The sequence below is a fragment of the Rhipicephalus sanguineus genome, chromosome 9 (genome assembly GCF_013339695.2).
Source record: "Rhipicephalus sanguineus isolate Rsan-2018 chromosome 9, BIME_Rsan_1.4, whole genome shotgun sequence".
NCBI lineage: Eukaryota > Metazoa > Arthropoda > Arachnida > Ixodida > Ixodidae > Rhipicephalus > Rhipicephalus sanguineus.
Window position 1 is genome coordinate 72,721,554 of NC_051184.2, and position 24,608 is coordinate 72,746,161.

At 53.0% G+C, this 24,608-nt stretch overlaps 1 protein-coding gene across 1 annotated transcript; it reads left to right on the forward strand.

The window, feature by feature from the left end:
• The first annotated feature begins 499 nt into the window (after positions 1-499).
• Positions 500-1,396, forward strand: LOC119405636 (uncharacterized). The gene has a single exon (XM_037672471.1). The coding sequence runs from the start codon at positions 500-502 to the stop codon at positions 1,394-1,396; it is 897 nt and encodes a 298-aa protein (XP_037528399.1).
• The last annotated feature ends 23,212 nt before the right edge of the window (positions 1,397-24,608 follow it).

A 24,608-nucleotide genomic window follows, 5' to 3' on the forward strand; every position in this document is an offset into this window, starting at 1 on the left:
TACTGCTTCGCTGTAATAAGTAAATCCGACTGGACCGCGACGGTTTGTCGACCAGGCCGAGGCAGGGGCTGACACCTTTGGGAAACAGAACGCACGCCGGTGAATTCATTGATGTGTAGCGCATCCTCTTACGTCGCGCCCCGAAACCGGCGCCTGCGGCCCCCATCGCAAGGAAACAAAATAAAAACTCTCTTGCTAAGCCGCCGCCGCCGGTCCGGCGGCGCAGGGAAGAGGGGACTAAAGCCCCTTGATCAAGGGGCTTTAGAGGGGACAACTCGAACCGCGCTCCTTCTCTCCTATTTCTCCTCTTTCCCTTTCGCATCGCCCCGCGCGCCTGTTCGCGCTTTTGGGAAACAATTAACAGTTCCTAACCAGATGTTGTAGCTCTCAGTTCCTCCTGCGCGCGCTCTACAATTTGGTGACCCTGTTGCATACACGCCCTTATTCAAGTTAGTCGTCCCTCGCAGAGCCAGACGCACAACTGACACTAGGAACCACCATGCCACAAGATCAGGCAGATCCCCCTAATATCGGCCGGAATTCCCACACTGCACCCGGTGACGCAGTCTCTGCGGTATCCCTACGCCTGCCACAATACTGGGAGCGCAACCCAACCGTCTGGTTCCTGCAGGTGGAATCGCAGTTCCACATCTTCCGCGTAACATCGCAGCTGCAAAAATTCCACCACGTCGTCAGTGCACTGCCGCCTGCTGCAGCAGAAGAGGTCTCCGACATACTCGTTTCCTTCAGTACGAACCTCCCGGCAGCTCCCTACGACGAACTCAAGGCAGCGCTGCTCGACAGAACCGCTGCATCGGAACGGACGCGAATTCAACAGTTGCTCTCAACTGCGGAGCTCGGCGACCGGAGGCCCACGCAGCTGCTTCGTCAGATGATGCAGCTCCTCGGTTCGCGCGCCCACGCAATGGACAATGTCGTGCTACGCGAGCTGTTTCTCCAACGCTTGCCGTCCAGCGTGCAAATGGTGCTGGCCACCGCTTCCACTATGGATATACCGTCACTCGCCGCACTCACCGACAAAGTCATGGAAGTGGCGACGCAGCACTTGCAAGTCGCTGCCGTCAGCACTCCTTCTACACGACCCCCGTCGTCATGTGCTGCTTCTAATTTGACAACCGCTATCCCCTCGCCTTCCCACATCGACCCCATCTGCGACAGGCTCGAAGAAATAATCGTGGCAACCACGCGACAAGACTATGCTCCACGCCGTTCGCGACAACGTGGCCGATCCTCAACCCTCCACCGTGCCGGAGAACGTGATCGGAGTGAGTCTACAGGTCCAAGCTTGTGCTACTACCATCGCCGTTTTGGAGCCGAAGCCCGCCACTGCCTGTTGCCATGCGCTTGGACGGGAAACCCGCCGGCCGACCACTAGCGGCGACAGGCGGTCAGGGCCTCGAGGAATGTCGCCTCTTCCACGTCGCCGATCACACCACAGGACAGAAATTTCTCATCGACACCGGAGCCCAGGTCAGCGTCCTTCCTGCCGCAAGGTCAGAACGTACTTTGCCTGCCATTTTATACCTTAAAGCTGTAAATGGCACTCGCATTCCTGTGTACGCCCAACGTTCCCTCACGCTGAACTTGGGGCTTCGCAGACTGTTCCGGTGGGTGTTTTTAGTCGCCGACGTCGGGTCCGCAATAATAGGGGCCGATTTTCTTGCCAAGTATGGGCTTCTCGTCGACCTCAGACACAAACGTCTCCTGGACTCAGCAACGAGCCTGTCTGTCCAAAGCATCGCTGCGGGCGCAACTACTGATGTGGCACCTCCCTGCGCTGCAGTAGCCTCAGAACCGTTCGCCGCCTTGATAAATGAATTCCCATCCCTGACATCGCCACCAGATTGGACTCAACCTGTTGCTCACGCTATTCAGCACCATATAATAACATCCGGCCCACCTGTTTTCTGCCGTCCACGGCGCCTTGCCCCCGACAAGCTCAAAGTGGCCCGGGCTGAGTTCGAGCACATGTTGGAACTTGGCATAATTCGACCGTCATTCAGCAGTTGGGCATCCCCCCTCCACCTGGTCCCTAAAAAGTCAGGTGACTGGAGACCATGCGGAGACTACCGGCTCCTGAACACCAAGACAGTCCCTGACCGGTACCCACTGCCCAACATCCAAGATTCACCTCTGCTCTGCACGGTGCCACCATATTTTCCAAAATCGATCTTTTTCGTGCATACCACCAAATCCCCGTGGCTGAAGAAGACATCCCCAAAACAGCCATAACGACACCATTCGGCATTTTCGAATTTCTGCGTATGCCATTCGGACTCCGAAATGCTGCGCAAACTTCACAGCGCTTCATTGACACTGTGACACGCGGACTACCGTTCGTGTTTGCCTACGTCGACGATTTGCTTGTAGCAAGCTCTTCCTTCGAAGAGCATGTGCAACACCTCCGGCTTCTCTTTGAGAGGCTGGCAGCCAACGGAATCGTCATCAACAGCGGGAAGAGTGAATTCGGAGTGCACGCTCTCGCATTCCTCGGTCATTATGTGGACACCAACGGCATCCGCCCACTTCCCGACAAAGTGAATGCAATCGTAGAGTTTCCCAAGCCGACATCGCTTACCAAGCTCCGCCAGTTTCTTGGTCTGGTGAATTTTTACCGACGCTTCGTAAGAAACTGTGCCGCGCTACTGTGGAACCGCTCGATCGTTTGCTTTGCGGCAAACAGCAGTCTACCACACCACTATAGCATGGGACAGTGCCGCGGAGGACGCCTTTCTTTCAATTAAGCGTGCTTTGGCCGAAGCCACCCTCCTCGTTCACCGAAATCCGGACTCTCCATTGGCGCTTATGACCGACGCATCCAGCTCGGCGGTGGGAGCGGTTCTTCAACAAGAAGTTGATGAGACTGGCAACCTCTTGCCTTCTTCTCTAGACGCATGAACCCCGCCCAAACCCGCTACAGTGTGTTCGGCCGCGAACTCCTCGCCATGTACCTGTCCGTGCGCCATTTCCGCCACCTGCTCGAAGGCCGATCGTTCACCATCTACACCGATCACAAGCTTCTGACCTACTCCATCGGTCGTTCCAAGTCCATATATATATACACTCCACACGAGGTACGCCAGGTTTCCTTATTATCGGAGTTTACGACGGACATTCGACACATCAGCGGCTGTGATAACGCCCCGGCGGACGCTCTCAGCCGCGTGGACGCCGTCACGCACAGTCGTTCGAACAGCCTCGTTTCCATTCAACCTCCGAGAGCTCGCAACAGCGCAAGAGAGCTGTCCGGACTTGACATATCTGCGCAACGCGACGACCTCTCTGCAACTGGAGCCAGTGACCTTTCAGAGTGTACCCATTGTTTGTGATACCTCCACCTCAGGAGGCACACCACGGCCATTTCTACCCGTCGCCTTTCGCAAGCAAGCCTTCAACTCATTGCACAATCTCGCCCACCCTGGAATTCGAGCAACGCAAAAGCTCATCGCGGCTCGATTCGTCTGGCCTCGCATGAACGCGGACGTTCGCGATTGGGTGCGCGCGTGTGCACCTTGCCAGCGTGCTAAAGTTCACCGCTACCCGGTACCGCCACCCCGCCGCTTCCTGCAACCTGATGAACGGTTCGCGGTGGTGCACGTTGACATTGTCGGACCACTTCCACCTTTTCAAGGCCACCGGTATTTGTTGACATGCGTTGACCGCAGGGGCGGCGCCAGGATTTTTTTACTGGGGGGGCACCCACGACAAGTGGGTTCCTTCAGGGGGGGCAGAGAGGCTGGGAACATATGCATTGTATTTTGACTATGCTTGCTCTTGGGGGGGGGGCAAAGGGGGGGCAGGCGGAAATTTTGGGGGGGCTGGAGCCCCCCCAAACCCCCCACTGGCGCCGCCCCTGGTTGACCGCTTCACCCGGTGGCCCGACGCAACGCCACTTGCTGACATTACAGCAGCCACAGTCGCCGAAGCGTTCGTCTCCACTTGGGTTGCACGGTTTGGCTGCCCGACAACAATACTCACTGACCGTGGCCGTCAGTTTGAGTCATCGCTACGGCCCGTTTGAGAACAACTGCTTACCACCCCCAAACAAACGGCCTCGTCGAACGCTTTCATCGGCACCTCAAAGCGGCATTGACAGCGCACGGGTCCCGAAACAAATGGGTCGAGACACTTCCCCTCACTCTTCTGGGCATCCGATCCGCATACAAAGAAGAGCTGTCGGGAGCCACAGCAGAGCTTGTTTATGGCACCACACTTCGCCTCCCCAGCGACTTTTTCGACGCCACAACACCAAGCGCTCCTACAGCAGGCGCGTGGGGCGATGCGAAAGGGAAAGAGGAGAAATAGGAGAAATGGAGCGCGGTTCGAGTTGTCCCCTCTTCCCTGCGCCGCCGGCCCGGCGGCGGCGGCTTAGCAAGTAAGTTTTTATTTTGGTTCCTTGCGATGCCGCAGGCGCCGGTTTCGGGGCGCGACGTAAGAGGATGCGCTACAGATGAAATGTGACTAAATTCAGCGCACTGTGTGCGCTTATATAGCGGAATATCTTCCGAAATGTCCCTCCATGAGGAATCAGCTTTACACATATGGCGCTGCCCTCAGGGTGGCTCCACGTGGGCAGGGGCCCTTTCGGCCCAGGCAGCAATAGAGAGCTGGGTTTCCTTCATGGTTTTTTTTAATAAGCTCTTCCCACGCTGACCGTTAGCGACCTGGCAGGAGCGTTCGGGAGGAGGAAAGCCTTCACAACACCACAATGAATATGCAGGACCAGTGCTGACGGAGCCGGCGAGCCGGTTTGAGAGGTGCTCCACCTCATTGTTCCTTTGTTTAAGCAGCAACTGTAGCCCAAGCTTCTTTTTCAACTTCTTGCGGAATATGTGCGTTTGAATTAAAGGTATATCCTACTACTACAAAAATTACGCCATCTCCCGCTAAAGGGGACCATGAGGCGATGCGAAGCCGGAGCACTTGCACGATCGCGTTCCGTTGGCGCTCGTTGGGCATGCTACCGACCTCGTGTCGTGGAACGCGAAGAGGGACGCTACGCGCGTCGTGTCTTCCATCTAGCCTGGCCGTTAATTCTCACAGGGCGAGCGGGGAACGCGGTCGACAGGCAGGTGAGAGGGGGGGGGGGGCAGCGTAGGAGAGGAGAGAGAAGGGGAGGGGACGCGCATGCGCTCGAGCTCATCGCGGCGTTGTGCAGGAGAGAATTTCGGCATGTCTAGCCCGCGTTTCAGAGGAAGAGTGGAAAGGGGGATGGGAGAGGGAAAGTGGAAAGGGAAATGGGAGAGGGAAAGTGGAGAGGGGAAAGGGAGAGGGTGAGTGGAGAGGGGAAAGGGGAGAGTGGTAGAGAGGTAGTGGAGAGGAGGCATGTGGAGAGGGTATGCGCATGCGCAGTGAGGGTGGTCACGCCGCACACCACCACCACCACCACCGCCGGATTGAGCTCGACCTTAAGATACTTCGCATCTAAAAACCAGGCCTGTATTCGCATGGCACGCCAAACCTTATTTCTAGCTCTTCACTACCGCAATAAAACTCTGATATGGGTCAGTTGGTTCACCGCTGAAAACATTAAAGAGTAGCGCAAGGATCGAGGACAGCGAAAGCGCAAGAACGCAGGAGCGGCGCACGTACAAAGAACTCACAGGGTCGGCTATGCACTCACCCAAGACGGACTGGAGGGCGAAACCCATCTTTCAGGTGCGAAGCACGCGTCCGTCGTCGTCTGCTGTCGTGACGGTTCATTTGCTTGAGCGCAGGAGAGGGCGCCACCGAACGGCGCGCTTTGACTATTGAAAGGCTCTTTCTGTGATGAACGCTGGACTACCAGCTCGCAAGGAACGAGAACGCGCCCTCGCCCGCGAGAGACAACCACTGACCTCCATTAAAAAGGCTGGACGGCGCATCCCCGCTCTGCGAGGCGGGCGCTTGTGAAACCACCGGAAAGTCCCCCGTTTGTCCCGGAAGCTGGCGTCTTCTGTCCGTTTCAGTCGCGCAATTCAAATATTCTCGGGTGGCAGCGGTTGTTATGATCGTTTTTCTTTTTTATTTTTTAAAACTCTGCGATTACGCCTCACTTTAGACGCCGACGAACGCTACACAAAAGATGACAGACGCCGTGCCGACACCGTCTGAAAACGGCGGAGTGCTGCAACGTACAAAATGCGTAAAAAGTAATGCAACTTTGAGGTACTTACACGTGAAATGTCTTCCCTGACGACTTTTCCGGTTGATTCGCACAGATTACTGCGCTACAGGCAGGTATTTCTTTAAATAAGAAGAGAAAAGCTCTCTTCCGGGACAAAAACGGCGGCTTCCGGTGGCTTCACGCCCCCGGAAGCCGCCGTATATATATATATATATATATATAATATATATATATATATATATATATATATATATATATATATATATATATATATATATATATATTATAAAGAGGTTTATTAGCGGCGACGATACTCGACGATACAGCGACAGTCAAGGCGGGGCCGACTCTCAGCGCGAGCTGCGTTCTCTTCGAGCCGAAGAGGGCGACCCACTAGAAGGTGCTCGAGAGGACGACCCATTACCAAGTTCGAACGCTTCGCTACAATTACCCCCGGGTAGGAAAAGGGAGCCACCTGGCGACCTAGCAACTAGTCACTATGAGGGGGTCGTGGTAGGGCTTCAGGCGCTCCACGTTGACAATGTCGCGCCCTCGACGGCGCATGTCCGAAGACGGTTCTATGGGTTCGATGAGGTAGTTGACCGGGGATGTGCATTCGACGACACGGTAGGGGCCTTCGTATTTGGGCAGTAGTTTGGAAGAGAGGCCAGTTGCAGTGGTAGGGACAGAGAGCCAAACGAGCGCTCCAGGGAGGAACGTGGGCGCAGAAGTGGTGTTGTCACCGCGAATGCTCTTCTGCCGCTCTTGGTTATGCGTAGTGAAGGTCTTGGAGAGCTCACGACACTCCTCAGCAAGTCTGGCTGTGGCAGAAATAGGCGCACATTCAGAGCGATCCGGCTTGTATGGAAGTATCGTGTCCATGGTGTGCGACGGGTGCCTTCCGTACAGTAAGAAGAAGGGTGAAAAACCAGTAGTGCTCTGAGGGGCGGTGTTATAGGCGTAGGTGACGAAGGGCAGAACGGCATCCCAATTGGTGTGATCGGCGGCGACGTACATCGAGAGCATGTCGCCGAGCGTGCGGTTAAAGCGTTCGGTTAGGCCATTCGTCTGCGGGTGGTAAGCAGTAGTTTTGCGGTGAACAGCATGGCACTCTTTGAGAATGGCTTCCACGACTTCCGACAAGAAGACACGGCCTCGATCGCTGAGAAGCTCTTGGGGTGGTCCGTGACGCAGTATGAATCGGTGTAGTAGGAAGGAGGCAACATCGCGCGCTGTAGCCGCTGGGAGGGCGGCGGTTTCGGCGTATCGCGTTAGATGGTCAACAGCGACGATGGCCCAGCGGTTACCAGCCGAAGTCAGAGGAAGTGGTCCGTACAAATCGATGCCCACGCGCCCAAACGGACGGTTAGGGCAAGGTAATGGTTGTAGACCTGGTGGCGACACGTGCGTTGCAGGTTTTCGGCGTTGGCAATCGAGGCAGGAGCGAACGAACTTCTGCACGTAGCGGTACATCCCTCGCCAGAAGTATCGTTGTCGAATGCGGTGGTAAGTTTTGGATACCCCAGAGTGCGCGCATTGCGGGTCAGAGTGGAAGGCCTCGCATATTTCAGAACGCAGACTGTGGGGTATCACTAGTAGCCACTGGCGGCCGTCGGCGTCGTAATTGCGTCGGTGCAGTAGGTCGTCGCGAACGGCGAAATGGTGGGCTTGACGACGCAACGCGCGAGTGGATGGTGTTGCGGACGGATCAGTGAGCAAGTCGATCAGCGAGGTGATCCATTTATCCTTGCGCTGTTCGGTAGCGATGGTGTGAACGTCGATTGAAGCAACAGCTATGTGAGATACTGAGCAAGGGGCATTGTCGTCAGGCAAGGGAGAGCGCGAGAGGGCGTCGGCGTCAGCATGCTGGCGTCCGTTGCGGTACAGCACTCGGATGTCGTAGTCTTGCAAGCGAAGTGCCCAGCGGGCGAGGCGGTTACCAGCCGAAGTCAGAGGAAGTGGTCCGTACAAATCGATGCCCACGCGCCCAAACGGACGGTTAGGGCAAGGTAATGGTTGTAGACCTGGTGAGGGATCCTTGAGTGACGACAGCCAGCATAGTGCATGATGGTCGGTGACGACATCAAATGGGTGGCCATACAAATAAGGTCGAAACTTTGTAAGGGCCCAGATGATCGCCAGGCACTCTTTTTCCGTGACCGTGTAATTGGTCTCGGCTCTGGTAAGCGTACGGCTTGCGTATGCCACGACATATTCGGGGAACCCTGGTTTGCGCTGCGCAAGGACAGCGCCGAGGCCTACACCGCTGGCATCCGCGTGTACCTCCGTTGGGGCCGTAGGATCGTAGTGGCGTAGTATGGGAGGAGACGTCAACAAACGACGGAGCTTTGCGAACGCGTCGTCACACTCGGACGACCACGACTTTAGGGGTACGTTACCTCCAAGGAGCTTCGTCAGCGGTGATATGATGGTGGCAAAGTTTCGTATGAAGCGTCGAAAGTACGAACACAGTCCTACGAAACTGCGCAGTTCTTTGACGGATGTAGGTTTGGGAAATTCGGCCACGGCCCGAAGCTTGGTCGGATCGGGAAGGATTCCGTCCTTGGACACGACGTAGCCGAGGATTGTCAGCTGCCGTGCTGCAAATCGGCACTTCTTCAGATTCAGTTGAAGGCCGGCGTTGCGCAAACGCGTCAAAACATGCCGCAGACGTTGGAGATGCGTGGAGAAGTCCGGAGCGAAAACCACGACGTCGTCCAGGTAACACAAGCACGTGTGCCATTTCAAGTTGCGCAGAACGGTGTCCATCATGCGCTCGAAGGTCGCGGGCGCATTACACAGACCAAACGGCATGACGTTGAACTCGTACAAGCCGTCGGGCGTGACAAAGGCTGTCTTCGGTCGAGCGTCATCCGCCATGGGAACTTGCCAGTACCCCGAGCGCAGATCAAGAGATGAAAAGAATTCGGCTCCTTGCAGGCTGTCAATCGCGTCGTCGATTCGCGGCAGCGGATAAACATCCTTGCGAGTGATCTTGTTTAGCCGTCGGTAGTCCACACAGAACCGCACGGAACCGTCCTTCTTCGCAACGAGAACAACGGGAGACGCCCATGGGCTGTCCGAGGGCCGAATAACGTCGCGACGAAGCATATCGTCGACTTGCTCATTAATGACCCGACGTTCTGCGGGAGACACGCGATATGGACGTTGCCGCAGTGGTGGTTGGGCGCCAGTGTCGATGCGATGCGTAACAACAGAAGTGCGGCCAAGAGAAGTTTGCCCGATATCGAAAGAAGAACGAAATTCTTCCAGCAGGCACAGAAGTTGGGAACGCTGGACCGATGTGAGGTTGTCAGCAATGGAGGACCTAAACACATCAGCAGGTGACGAATCGGATGTGGAAACAGCACTGAGCGTACGGGAACTGGGACAGTGCGTGTCGTTGGGTGCGTCCATAACTTGTGCGTCTTCGAGGGGTTCCACTCTGCCGAGACATTCCCCTCGCACCAACGTAACAATGAACGGGGATGGGTTGGTCACAAAAATATCCGTGTCGCCTTGAGTGATTTCCACGGTCGCAAACGGCACCAGCAAGCCTTTCCTAGTGAAAACGCGGTCACATGGAGAAAGGAGTGCAACGGCGTCGCAGAGACTGGTGCAATAGACTGACACAGCCGTTGACCAATTTGCAGGAACTGTGATGTCGTCTTTGACGAATACCTTGGTCGCAGCCGATGAACTGTCTGCCGGCGTCAAATCTGAGAATGGTGAGAGCTCTATTTCGGCTGGTGCGCAATGAATGACGGCGTCGTGGCGGGCGAGAAAATCCCATACCAGGATGACGTCGTGAGAGCATGAAGAAATTATAATGAATTCGACGGCGTACAGAGCGTCCTGAATGATGAGGCGGGCGGTGCATACCGCCGTCGGGTGAATACTTTGGGCGCTGGCTGTACGGAGGGAGAGCCCGGAAAGTGGCGTCGTCACTTTTCGTAGCAGGCGGCTTAGTTTAGCGTCCATAACGGATACGGCGGCTCCAGTATCGATAAGGGCAGAGGCGCGAACACCGTCCACAAAAACGTCTACCACGTTCGATGGGCTTCGCTGAGGGCTTTCGCAGTTCGACTGCGTCGCAGCCCTTGCCTCGTGGACTGCGACGACTAGTTTTCCTGATCGCGTGGGACCGGACGTGGCCGCATCGGTGACAGCGAGCGGCGTCGTGGTGACTGTGAACGGCGGGTAGATGCAGCTGGGCGAGACGTCGGCGACGGAGGCGTAGGTGAGTCGTAATATGGGCGGTTCGACTGGCTGATGGCAGGCGACACGTCTATAGGCGGCTGCACGCGATTGCAATAGCGCGCCACGTGGCCGGCGTAACCACATGCGAAGCATATGGGGCGATTGTCATGTGTGCGCCATCGGTTCGCTGGGGCAGGGCCCGCCCATGGTGCAGGACGGGATTGACGGGGCGGCAACTGATAGGACTGCATGGTGGGCTGCAGTCGTGGCCTGTGCGTGACGTCGGCATAGGTTACCGGTACATCCGCTTCGAATGAGTGAGGTCGAGCGGAGGCTTCGGCGTAAATGTGTGGGGCAGCCGTAGCGATTGGTGGGGGCGTTCTTGCGACAGCTTGGGCGTAGCTCAAAGGTGCAGGAGCCGGATGATGCTGGTGGTACTCGGGCATGACCTCCGCGATTTCCTGCTCGATTGCTCGACGGAGGGGAGGCAGAAGGGTGGGCGACGGCTGTTGAGCGTACCGAGGGCGAGCAAAGTCCAGCAGAGAGAACAGGCGCGCGATTTCCTCGCGCACGAATGTCTTCATCTCTGCGAGCAACGCGGAGTGGTCGGGTACGGTCGACAAGCCAGCGAGCTCGGCGTCGCGTGATGGAGAGCGACGGGTCATCGATCGCTGCCGGCGCAGCTCCTCATAGCTTTGGCAGAGCGTTATGACTTCTGCCACTGTGCTGGGGTTCTTGGCGAGGAGCATGGTGAAGGCGTCGTCGTCGATGCCTTTCATGATGTGCCTGATCCTGTCACACTCGGACATGGTGGCGTCGGCTTTCTTACAGAAATCGAGGACGTCTTCAATGTAACTGGTGAAGGATTCGCCGGCCTGCTGAGCGCGTTCACGTAAGCGCTGTTCGGCCTGCAGCTTACGAACGGCAGGGCGGCCAAACACGTTGATAATGGCGGTCTTGAATTCGGACCACGTCGTAAAATCGGATGCGTGGTTGTTGTACCACAGGCCCGCCACACCCGCGACGTAGAAAACCAGGTTAGTCAATTTTCCTGCCTCGTCCCATCTATTGGGGACACTCACGCGCTCGTAAATCGCGAGCCAGTCCTCCACGTCGGTACCATCGGCGCCAGTGAAGACGGGAGGGTCGCGAATACGAGGGACACCAGGACATGAGGTCGGTGCGGGCGGGGGCGTTTGCTGGGAGGCGTCTTGAGGCATGGTAGGCGGCAGGGTACGGGATCGAAGAGCCAGGGGCATCGAATGAGGGCCGAGGTTGTTGTGAAGGCCCAGCACTCTCCACCAAATTATAAAGAGGTTTATTAGCGGCGACGATACCCGACGATACAGCGACAGTCAAGGCGGGGCCGACTCTCAGCGCGAGCTGCGTTCTCTTCGAGCCGAAGAGGGCGACCCACTAGAAGGTGCTCGAGAGGACGACCCATTACCAAGTTCGAACGCTTCGCTACAATATATATATATATATATATATATATATATATATATATATATATATATATATATATATATATATATATATATATATATATATAATACTACCGATACAGCTTATTCTAGGTGAATGTCAGTTTTCTCGCAACACTCACAGGCTACAGAAGTAAGTTGTGTTTAGTGATGCCAACTGTTTTTAGAATTGAACAAATGCTTATGAATTTTATACAAATAGGTTTAGAGTTTATTTCGGGCATTTACCCAATGTCCCGATCCATTGAAGCACAGTAAAGCATTTTTAAAACGATTTTTACAAAATAGCTGGGTTTGTAAAGGGTTAAAGACATCTGAGTTCAAAGCAAGTCAGTCTAGTTGCAACACAGAACATTAGTTTACTAAGTGCACTGAGAACCTCAAGCACGACAATGCTATGTTTTACAGCGAAAGCTTTTATGAGATCATTTCACCGGCCGTTTTTGGCGCCGTAGTTGTCCGCCGCCGCCGCCGCCGCCGCCGCCGCCGCCGCCGCCGCCGCCGCCGCTGCCGCTGCCGCCGGTGTCCGTAACCATCTATCGCAATGCGAATTGCGCAACGAGTAGGCTGTTGAATGCTTCCAACCCATTACAAAGGGCTCTGCCATAATTCTTCATCGTCATCAGGCACAGCATCAACAAAGTGCGCATAATGCCTTACATGCGTTTAGCAGGTAAGGCACGCTGGAAGAGATAGCTGAGTCACAAGAGAGGGCGCAGTTTACCGCACTTTCTACCACCAGTGACGGGAGAAACATCCTGAGCGAGCTTGGAGTTCCCCCGACAGCAATCAATACCAGATACTGCAGCATCCCTCGAGAACAGAGAGAACGCATTACTGCTGCCCCCATTCCTCGGAATTTGCACCCTGAATACAATGTAGGCAGACGACGGGCAAGGGCTAAAGCCCTCCTAAAAGATGCCCGCGCACATGTCCAGAATTGCTGTTTCGTCGCAGCAGCATGTTTACCAGACGGAAAAGCATTCGTTGCCGTCAGCGTTGATTAAAAAAGGAAAGTCACAAACTCCTCGACGGTCCGGACGACGGCGGCCGAGGTTGTGGAACAGGTCGCGATAGCCTTGGCCCTGCTAGACGACAGGAGAACGACAATATACAACGACTCGAGATCGGCTGTCCGAGCATTCGCCAAGGGCACCAGAGAGAAAAGGTTTATTATGGCAGAAAAGCTGAGAGGTCGGCCTGAATCAATGTTCTGGCCTGCTACTCAGCAGTAGGAAAGGGGAGAGTGGTAGTATAGAGAGTGGAGAGAAGATGCGGATGATGATGATGGAAAAAAGTGGCGACGAAGTAAGTCCTTGAATGTCCAAAAACTATTTACAGTCTCTCGTCGAGCTCTGTATCGCGCAAAAACATGTTCAGCGCTTTCAGAATATCGCGCTGATGACATGGTGGTGGTCCCAACAGAACTTTTTCTGAAACTTGTTGCTTCGATGGCAACAAGACGGCCGCCATTGTATTTCTTTGCGTGAGGTATCGTGGGCAGACGCACAGGAGGTGTTCGATAGTCTCAGGAGTGCCACACATCTCGCAATTGGGACTGTCGGCACGGCCGATAAGGTGTTGGTAACGGCGAGTGAATGCCACACCTAGTCGTAGTCGGTGAAATAAGCTTGTAATACACCTTTTCATGGTTGGTGGGATTCTAACACTCATATTTGGGTCAAGTTCGTGAAGCCGGCGGTGACGATGGCTTGGTAAAGACCAATATGCTGCTGTAGTCTCACCCAGGAGTGTGTACACTACGGTGTTAGTATCCGGTCGGGAAAAGGGGATAGCTAGTACTCTGGCGTTATCATGGGCTATCTTTGCCTCCGCATCGGCTTGCTCATTGCCCTGCAGACCGCAGTGCCCTGGAACCCACTGACACATGATACGATGGCCAGTTTTCAGGGCGACATCGTGTAATTCGGCCACTTCGTGAGCAAGTATGGAATAAGGCCCTCGTTTAAGTGCTGAATCTATCACTTGGAGTGCTGGCTTACAGTCACAAAATATAGTCCATTGGTGAGGAGGTTGCGTCGATATGTAACGAATTACCTCGCGGATGGCTACAATCTCTGCCGCCGTCGATGTTGTTCGGTGGTCCAGACGGAAGCGTTCACTGGTCTTCAAACTTGGTATAACGAATGCCGCTGTTGACGCAGTGGGTAACACAGACCCGTCAGTAAAAACATGCACAGAATTGGCATATTCTGTAGATATATATGATAACGTTAATTGTTTGAGTCCACATAAAGGTATGCGCGACTTTTTACCCACTCCTGGAATGGATAGGCGCACTGTAGGTCTTGATAAAATCCATGCTGGTATCTCTGCAACTTTTGCGGGAGCGAAGCCTGAGGGAATGATGTTCTCATGGCGTGAGATGATTTCTGCAAAAGTGCTGTCCGGTCGGTGGGTGTGGATCGTTGCCAGAGGATGACGTTCATGCCGCGTCAATAGTCGGAGATAAACTCTTAACGGTTCGCATGAAAGATAACTATCCATGGGAGTTATGCGTGCTTCCGCAATAACTCCTAATGTTGACGTACATCGCGGTACGCCAAGACATGTCCTCAATGCCTGAGCTTGCAAACTTTCTAATGTACGCAAGCAGGACGGGCGTAGGTTTGTCATGACAGGTAAGCTGTATCGTAGGTAGCTTACGAAAAGTGCCTCATACAGCTGAAGCAACGACCTCTCTGATGGGCCCCATTTCGTGCCTGCTATATATCTAAGCATGTGTATTAAGCTGCTTAGTTTGGATCTAAGCATCGACACGTGCTTCGACCAGGACAAGTTTCGGTCAATCATCACTCCTAAGAATCGATGATGTGTTACATATGGTACGGAAGTGCCATCAATTATGATTTGGTAACGATGCATCGTTTTGCGTGTAAATGCGAGGGCCGCACACTTCGCTGTCGCCAATTGTAGACCTCGCGAACGCAAATATTTAGAGGTGACCGACACTGCACGTTGTAGTCTTGCCCGAAGCTGTGGTCGTGAAACGCCGGAAGCCCATATACAGATGTCGTCAGCGTACAAGCTCATCCTGGCTGTGTCTGGCACTACGTCGGCGAGTCCTATGAGAGTGATGTTGAAGAGCGTCGGGCTGAGAATGCCGCCTTGAGGAACTCCACGGAGGACTTCATGACGACTCGTCTCTCCATCCGTCGTCGTCATAAAGATGGTCCGGCGTGTAAGGTAATTTCGTATCCACAGAAACATTCTGCCTCCAATCCCTAGCTCCTCAAGTGCGTCGAGGATAGCGTCATGTAACACATTATCATATGCCCCTTTGACATCCAAAAATAGCGCTCCTGTCAAGCGTCGGCGCCTCTTGGCCTGTTCAGCAGTTGATACGAGATCGATCACGCTGTCAATAGAAGACCTTCCCTTGCGAAAACCTGTCATTATGTCTGGATAAAGGTTGTTCTTCTCAAGAAACCATTCCAACCTCGTCAACAGCATTTTCTCCATGACCTTTCCTACGCAACTTGCCAGGGCAATTGGTCTGTAGGATGCCAGGGCATGAGGTGTTTTGCCAGGCTTCAGAAGCGCCACGACACGACTGGTTTTCCATTTTTCCAGTACAGTACCTGTGCTCCACGACGCATTGAACAGGGATAGAAGAAGAGTGCGTGCCTCTTTTCCCAGTGAACGGAGCGCAGCGTACGTGATGCCGTCTGGTCCCGGTGCCGATGAGCGTCGAGTTGAAGCAAGTGCAGCATCTAGTTCTTGCATCGTGAACATGACATCAAGACGGTCATCAAGGGCTGGCGGGGCTTGTCGGTCGTTTGTTGGGGGAATACCAGTAGCTCCAGCAACAATAAGTTTGCAGTAGTCCTCCGCAACGTCTACTTCGCTCCTACGTTGTACAACCGCCAGAGCTCGAAATGGGTACTTTTCTTGAGGGGGAAATCGTAGGCTGCGCATAACGTGCCATATTTTGCAAAGTGGCTTTCGGGGATCCAGGGAAGTACAAAATTTCCTCCAGCGTTTAGTGTCCAATTTGTCAAGGTGCCGAAGTACATGTCGCTGAGCTTGGCGGCATGTCCTGAGGTCCGAAACAGATTTCGTTCTTCTGTACTTCCTCTCTGCTCGGCGACGTATGGCACGCAGTTTTTCATATTCAATGTCGACGGACGATCTAGGTGCCAATACGCTTATGTATTTCGTCGTGACTTGAAGAGTTGAGCTTATGATACGTTCGAGGTCCGGCGGTGTAGTTTGATGTGAACAAGCGTTTTCAACCGATGTCTGGAAATCTTGCCAGTTAGTCGACTGAATACGAGGAGGAGAGGCTTGGAGGAACCATTTCAGTTGTACATAGGTCGGTATGTGGTCGCTGCCATGAGTCTCGAGATCTGTACACCAGGTAGCTGATGGCAGAATGCTCCTGGATACAAATGCAAGGTCTAAGGAGCTACTGTATGTTGGACCTCGTAGAAATGTGGGCGAACCGTCATTAATCGTTGCGAGGCCTTCGTCATGTAGGAAGGTAGCGAGCTGTTCTCCCCGTTTACTTGTCGTAACGCTTCCCCATAACGGGTGATGTGCATTGAAGTCTCCGATAAGAATATGCGGTCCTGGGCAGCTTTGAATGACAGAACTAAGGTATCTGCAGTCAAATCTCGCTTTCGGTGGTATGTAGCCTCCAATGATAGAAAATACGCGTTGCTTATGTTTCACGCTCACACATATGTATTCATTGGAGGCATGATCTGTAATGTTATGCCTCGCGTACACAATGTCACGCCGTACAAACAACAGAACTTTGCTTGTGGATATATCTTGGCGTGACCAAAGTTGCAGATACCCTGATAGTCGGAAGGAAGAAGTAATATTCGGCTCGCAGATAAGCACAAATGGAAATCGATACTTGAAGAGACGCTGTCGAAGATCTGAAAGGCGACCACGTAAACCACACGCGTTCCACTGCATAATAACAGATCGACGCAGGCACTCTTCGTATGACGAAGATCTTCCTGAGAGCGCCATGATGAATGACTACTCCATAGCCGCTAATAGCGGCTCTAGAGTATCCATTATTTGTAACGCAGCTTTCGCTGATGGCGTGCGTAAACTAGAGAGCACATCTCGCATAACAGCCATCAGTTGACGAAGCATGCCCTGGACCTTGACTCCATCAGACTTGTTAGGCAGACGTATCGCAGGACCTTCCTCTGAGTGATTCTGGAGAGAACCTATCGATGGCAGGGACGGCCATGTAGCCTCATCAGCATTTTGCAGGGGAACTGTCCCAGGGACTGTTCTAGCCGGCTTAGGGATACCGCTTGTAGTCGGTCGCTCCTTCCAGATGTTGCCCGACTCTCTAGTTGGCTGAGAAGGCATGATGCTGGGCGGCGGTGGAAGCTCCGGTTCTTTGGATCTGGTTGTACTGCTGGCGCGCTTGTGCTTCTGTCGTGAACGGTACCGCTGTCGACGAACAATTTGAGCTGCCTCTCTTCGGGAAGAGTGATCTCTCACCATCTTCTTTAGAATCCGCGTTTCGTCTTTGAGTTTTGGACACAACTTGGAGGTCGCATCATGTGTCCCAGCACAATTTGGACACTTAGGCGCTTCAACTTTACATTCCTCCAGTTGGTGACTTTCACCACACCGTTGACAAGTGACAGAGTTCTTGCAGACTGCACTCACATGTCCTATCTTTTGGCACCTGTGGCACTGAAGAGGTCTCGGTACGTATGGCCGCACCGGATGCCTTACGTAACCCACTTTCACATGTGCTGGTAAAGAAGATGAGTCAAAGACTAGCTTGACACAACGTGACAGTCCGAAGCGGTGGACATTCAATATCCGCACTGTTGATGTCACAAGTTTGGCAAGAGACTCTTCCGTGATTTGAGGGTCCACATCAGAGATTACCCCGATTGACGCATCCTTTCCGTACACTTTGAAGGAACGCACCGGAAAATTACCAAGTGCCTGAATGTTTTTCAATGTCTCTAGTACTGTTGCATTCTTCGCATCGACCGTAAGTATGTTCTTGCGGGGGTTGATTCGAACTTCATTAATCTGGCCTGGTGCTCTGCGGTCAAAGAACTCCGTCAAGAATTGCCTATTAAGACTATTCAGATTGTCACTGGCTGATGTGGTCACATACCCAATCATACATGACGGAACTTCCTTATGCACCGGTTGCCCGCACCGTGGTGACGTCCGGCGTAGTTTCCTTTTCAAGCGACGGCCTCGGACCGTCGTGAAGCCCTCCTCGGATTCCATGGCCTCCTCCGTTGAGCTGTCCGAAGATTCGGGAAGCCTCGCGCTTCCACTCGTAGTGTCTTCCATGTGAAGTGATTTGGGAGCCGGGTCTCCGACTTCACGCAGGCCTGGGGGAAGGCCTTCCCCCTTTTCAACGAAAGACGTCTTCGTAAACGTAGCGTATGACGCAGAAACAGTACTAAAACAGAGCAAGGTGGAACACACAGACAATGCTGTCACTTCGTCTTCCTCCACTCCCCGCCAAGGGCACCATCTCGGAATCAGCCTTGCGGATCCTACGATATAAGGAAGTTAAGCGACACACGATCCTCTGGTTTCCCGCTCACATGGGACAGATCGAGGGCGCTCCGTCAGACCTCAACGAGTCGGCCCACAAAGCTGCGCGAGGAGTCATCGACCGCGTGGCTACCGAGTGGCGCGGCGCTGAGGTCCTGGACAATAGGGATCCCCCAGCCACGTACAACGAACTAACGAAGAACCTTTATCTGAGGAGGCAAAAGTATCAGCCACCGCGCAGTAAATTGAACAGGCCTCAGGCATTGACACTCAGACACTTGCAGGTCTGGGCATATCCTAGTCCCGCACTCTTGCCCAAGATCTATCCCAAAATTCAGACGTCAACCATTTGTATTGATCCTGCCTCGCCACCCTCCGAAAGCTTTGTGCACCTAGCGTGGTTTTACACTGCCTCCGTGATCGGCACACGTTTGGGCAAACTACGATGTCATGTGATAACGGCACCATGTGACGTTACGTCACATGACGTCACGCCAGAAGTTGTGACGTCATGATCACGTGACAAATGTTTGCTATGTACGACGTCGTGATGACCTTTTGCATCACTCGTGCCGTGCCCGACGCCGATGGTCGATTTTCGCGTTTTATGATGCATCTAAGCCTTTTGCCACAACCGAGAAATCGAATGGCCTGGAACGGATAGTCGACATGGCCGAGGCGGGAGCCGGGACCTTTGGGAACAAAGAGCACAGGTTGCACATTGGTGCTCTTTCCCATTCACAGTACTTGTTTTGCGCACTACTCGTTAATGTTTTAATTGACTATAAACACAGAACTTACGCACGATTTGTGCAACTCCCAGAAGTTATACTCCAATGACCTTAGATTAAAAATGTGCACCGGGGCCAGTTTGCAAACATGCGGTCTGATCAGTGTATTTGCATGCTTAGAAGCCCTTGAAAAATAAGAAACAACAAATGTGAACAATGCGGGGCATCCATGGAGGTTGTGCAAAAAAACGTAAGGCCAGTTTTGTAAGTAAGGTTGGCTCCATGCAGGAAATCTGTCTGTGGAACTCGTTCGGATATGCGAACCGCCTAATATCGGTCACCATTAATTCTCAACGCACAACGAATATGTCCACACAGATTTTCCTTTTGGAGTTGCCTAAGTGGTCCTTAAGCGTACAGTTATGGCTCATTCACTCTGGGGAATCCGCCAGCCACAGCGACCGGAATTTGCGCGCCGCCGAAATTCAACATTGTTCACACCGCTTAGCGTGTATCCACACGACGGACTTATCCGCGGAAATCTCGTCCGCGGACGATCGTTCCGCCGCCCGTCCGGCTGGAAAGCACATCCAGTCGACGGACGAAGCGAGTAGACGGACGCGCCGCAGCAAAAAAACATGGCGGCACTGTCTGAAGCGAGAGCTGCCCGCTTCGAATCTTTAAGCTCTTCGTCGCGCATTGCGTGGGCTGTTAGTCCCAAACTGATGATTGTGTCGGCTTTAGGTTTGTGTCCTCAAGCTTCGCCGGCAACGTATTCGTCACAATTCGGTACTGTTTCCAAGCGCCCTACTCGTTTTCTGAGAGCTGTAGGCTTAGCGAGTACCTCTATTGGCAGAACATGAGCTCGGTGATCTGCGATAGCTACCAAATCTCAGAGGTCATAATAATGTGCGAATGCTTGCTTGTTCTTTTTTTCTCTAGATGGCGCGAGCAGTCTGCAAGTCGAAAACACATTCATCGCTAGCAAAAGTACTGAAGGTTTTTATGTTTCCGTCTATGGCGCAGAGTTTCTTTTAAGTTGAAGATGGAGTTCGAAAGAAAGCGACGATTAGCTGCAATGGCTGTTGCATTACAAGAATTAGACGGTGAAGCGTTCTTCTTTCCTGCAAAAAGATCTTGTTGGCAAAAGGACTACAAGCATCTGGGTATACAACACCAACTGTACGGTGAGCTTTTGGTTACACCGAAGAATACAGGAGGCTGCTGCGAGTGTCAAGAGAGCAGTTTGTTCAGTTGCTGTCGCTCGTGGGACCTCGCATAGAACGACAGGACCCCGTGATGCGGCGAGCCATATCAGCGGAAACAAGGCTGCAGGTCGCGCTACGGTACCTTGCTTCGGGCAAGTGTTGCACGTCTGTGCATTTCTACTCGAAACATAGCTCCCATTTATTGCATCCGAGACTGTTCAGTTTAACCTACGCGCAGACTTGGAGAGCCTCGCTTTTAGAGCAGCCATTACGTTGTATGTTGGAAAACGCCTACAAGGTTTAAAATAGATATCTGGCAATAATAAAATAAATCTTCATCGGCTAAATTTACGAAACTATACGAGAAAAAGAAAAAGCAGCGCTTGTTGCTAGACCTATAATGGCACCCTCGGCTAAATCTGTTGTGGTATTCCGGGCGAATCCGAATGCGAAAAAGAGCTTGGCATTTTCCGTCCGCGACGTCCGCGGACGAGGCACGGATGGCACAAATCCGTGACGCGGGGTCACGTGATGCGCCGTCCGCGGCGGAAAAGACGGATTCGGTCCGTCGTGTGGATACACCCTTAGCAACCGCACCGCCGAAATTAGGGCGCCTAGTTGTCATCGTCCCTTCGCGCGAAGGAACGCTGGCATCGACGCGCTCTGCGTTGTGCACGCGTTTCGTTATGGCGAAGCGCATAAACAGGAGCCGGGCCGTCGAACTGCTGCGCCTGCTGGAAAGCCACTTTCTGGCGATGTCTGAAGAGGAGAAACATGCGTTCGCCGAACAAGGAACGACGCAAGTAGTTATGGTTGGTTCGTCCTGATTTGCAAGACGCGAGAAGCTTGGTCGAGCAGAGATAATGCTAACCGTTTTTCGAGATCGCGATGGTGTATTGCAAAAATGCTAATCGCGACAACACTTGGCAGTTGTCGAGAGCTACAGGATGATTACGAAAGACTTCGCTGTTGCTGCGGGCTTCGACGACTGCAATATCACAAGCACGCCGCCATTTTTTTTAATGTTCTACTCGCGTTCCGATTGGTTCGCGGTGAGAGAATCCGGCGGCAGCTGCCGCAAAAATCGGTCCAGGAGCGATCGGCGCGGAAAGGGATTTTCCGGCGGATCTCGCTGCCACCGAAGCGGATTCCGCGCGCTCTCGCCGCCGAATGTCTCAGTGTGAACGCGCCCTTATAGCGAAAGAAACTCCACGGTTGCAACCTTCCTTGAACGTTGCTTTCGAGCGCCATCGGCTCGGCATCTTTCTTTGTTCAGCGTAAGCCTTACTGCTATGTTTCAAGGTCATTGTCTGTGATGCTTAAGTATCGAGTTTTAGCCTGTAGGAAACTCCACGGTTGCAACCCTCCTTGAACGTGGTTTTCCGGTGGCCTTTCTTTCTTCGGCGAAAGCCTTATGCCTATGATTGAAATTCATTATGACGACTAAATCTGCGCTAAAAACACAAAGACAAAGACGAGGAAAAATGCCTCCACCTCCCCGAAGGGAATCGTGAGGAAATGCGAATGCATTTCTTGCGCCGAGAGTACACGGCGCAGTAATTTTAATGGCGTAAATTAATGACGAGACGAGGATTTGTACCGTAACCATTTATTTACACATTCATCAGCACCTGTTTGTGTTGTCATTGTACCTGACGGCCATAATCTCAGCCTTGTGGTCGCCGTTGGCGTTTCACAGCGGCGTCTCGAGCACACATTTCTTCTTGAGAGGCGCCCAGCCAGCGGACGGGAGAGTGGGGCGCAGGGAGAAGAGAGAGCGAACGGCGAGAGAAGGAGCGGCGAAGCAAGCGAAGCAGGCGAAGCATAGCGAAGCACTGCACCCAATGCCACCTGGAAGAGCGGTGCGGGGAGCGGCGCGCACCCGCGCAAACCGCGGTGAGGGGGCGGTGCGCGCGCAGTCACGTGGGGTGTGACGTCGCTGCGCCGTTGCTACAGACGCTCCTCTTCGCTCCTCGCGCCGTTGCTAGGGGGAGGAGGAGGAGCGCGGATGACGGCGGATTCAGGGCACGGTGTAAGAATATACAGGTGGTGACACTGCGCGCGCCTAAGCGGCCAGATAATGCTCGGTCATGGGTCCGTTGAGCGGTGCGCCATCTAATGGCTCGAGGCGGAGAGCGCTCGCGAGTGCGTGATCGCCGCCGCGCTCGCCCTGCCCTCTCTTGTTACTCTCTCGATTTCGCCCCTCGACGCCGCTTGGCGGATGCAAATTATTGAGCAAAAGGCACAGAAAAAATCCCCGTTATCAGCAGCATGAGCGTTGCTATGGCGACTACTGCCCCGCTTTTCGTAGCGCCCTCCAAGAAGGCGCCGATGAAACTGCAAGTCAACTGATAAGAACCCGAACATTATCTGGCCGCGCGTGGATTGCGGTTTTCCATGCGTTGGGGGAAGAGTGTCAGCACCTGAGTATATTCTTACACCGTGATTCAGGGTCGCTTATAAAGTGCATTCGCACTTAAAACAGGACTCGCGCAGGAATCTTAACCAACTAGACCGACGTGGTGCTCTACTTCACTATGATTGAAAGTTGCGGTACATACAGAAAATATGGCCCAAAAAGATTATTGCCGCTTCACACCTGTGTTGTCAAGCCTGAAGGAAGAGCGCAGCTGGGTGGCTTTCCTGGTTTCTCTTTATTTTTTCTTTGTTTCTTCTGTGTCATTTTTTTCTCTCTGTTTCTTGTATCTCTTTCCGAAGCTCTTTCTTTCTGTTTCTTCCTTTCTATTTCTTCATTTCTTTCTTATTGTCGCTCTTTCTATCTTCATTTCTCTTTCTCTGCTTCTTTCTCTTTCTTTTTTTTCTCTTAATTTCTCTCTTTCTCTTTTTGTCCTCCTCTCTGTTTTTTCTCTCTCTTCTTCGTGTCTGTTTCTTTCTTTCTCTTTCTCTCTCTTTCTATGTCGTTCTGTCTTTTTATGTGTTTATTCTCTTTATAACTCTCTATTTTTCTCTTGCTCTTTCTTTCCATTGCTTTCTTTCTCTTTATTTCATATCTCCTTCTTTCTCTGTATTTTCCATCTCTCTCTTTCTCTCACGCTCTTTCCCGTGTTCGTTTTTGTTTGACACTCGGCCCAGCTGTGCGTGGTAGTGGGCTTGCCCAATTCCTGTGGCGCATTCCCACTTGAGGAGTTTCTTCTCAAGTGAGACACCGCACAAACTACGGCGATCTGCAACACCTCCGCTGTTAAAATATCTGCGAACTTCACGTCCACTTCGCCTTTTCGCCGCTCGTGTGCGCAGCGCGCAGTATGGGTGTGAAGGAGGGTCAGACCATCGATTTTTTCAATACGTCAGCATTTCTACACTAACTCCACGATAGAGAGAGAGAGAGGACAACTTTATTGGTTCGATCCGGCAAAACAGGGGAGGGGATAGGGATGGAGACTCTTGCGTGCCCGCTTGCCCTACGGAGGCGGGGGCCGTACTACAAGCCCGAAGGCGAGCACTGGCCGCCTCGCGCTCCAAGGGGAACGTGGCACGTGCTGGATCTTGTCTCTGTGGGTAATAAACTGTCCGGCTGGCCGTCACATAAGACGATAGCCGCTATGAAAAATAAATAAAAGGAAACGGAAAAGGAGTAGGCTGCCCATAGCTTTGCGTACGCCATCCTTCGCGGTCACTGCCACTGCGTATGCGTCATACTGCTAACCTTCTCGGTACCCGCGTTAAGATACGAAAATAGCTTATGAACGTACTCTGCGTACCCTATCCTAAAACATCCTAATAAGTTTTCACTCCGGTGCTTTGGTTCGAACCAGGACCCTCACGCTCCGAAAGCGAGTGACGCAACCACTACGTTACGCATCCGTGCTTGAAAACATGAACATATGTGACGTGACCTACAGGACTGCGTCGTACCGGCCGCGCAAAACGAATGCAGCGCGGTAACACTCTCTTTAAGGCTTCGTTGGGTTTTGTAGAAGCGGAACAAAAGCCAACTGCAGGACAACATGTAAAGTCGACAGGGAGGGCAGTACACGTAAGTAAAAATCGAAATTTGCCAAATTTTCACGTAAAACTCGCGTTTTGGTGGTCGAGGACTGCGCGTGCCATGGGACACCGTTCGAGACGTTGACGAGTGCTAGGGAGACGAAATACGCAGTGCAGATGCCACCCGAAAACGGCGTTCCATAGAGTTATTGTATATGTTAGCTTTATATACAGTAACTCTAGCGTTCCAGGCATAGGCGTGCGCATAGGGGGGGGGCGCAAAATCTGCCCCGTACATTGACCCTTCTAGTGACCCAAGAGGGGGGGGGGCGCAAAAACTGCCCCATACATTGACTTAGTACGGTGGGGGGCGCTGCGATGAACC

Bases quoted from the DNA above. Each gene is read 5' to 3' on its own strand.
- LOC119405636 (XM_037672471.1), top strand. From the start codon at position 500: ATGCCACAAGATCAGGCAGATCCCCCTAATATCGGCCGGAATTCCCAC.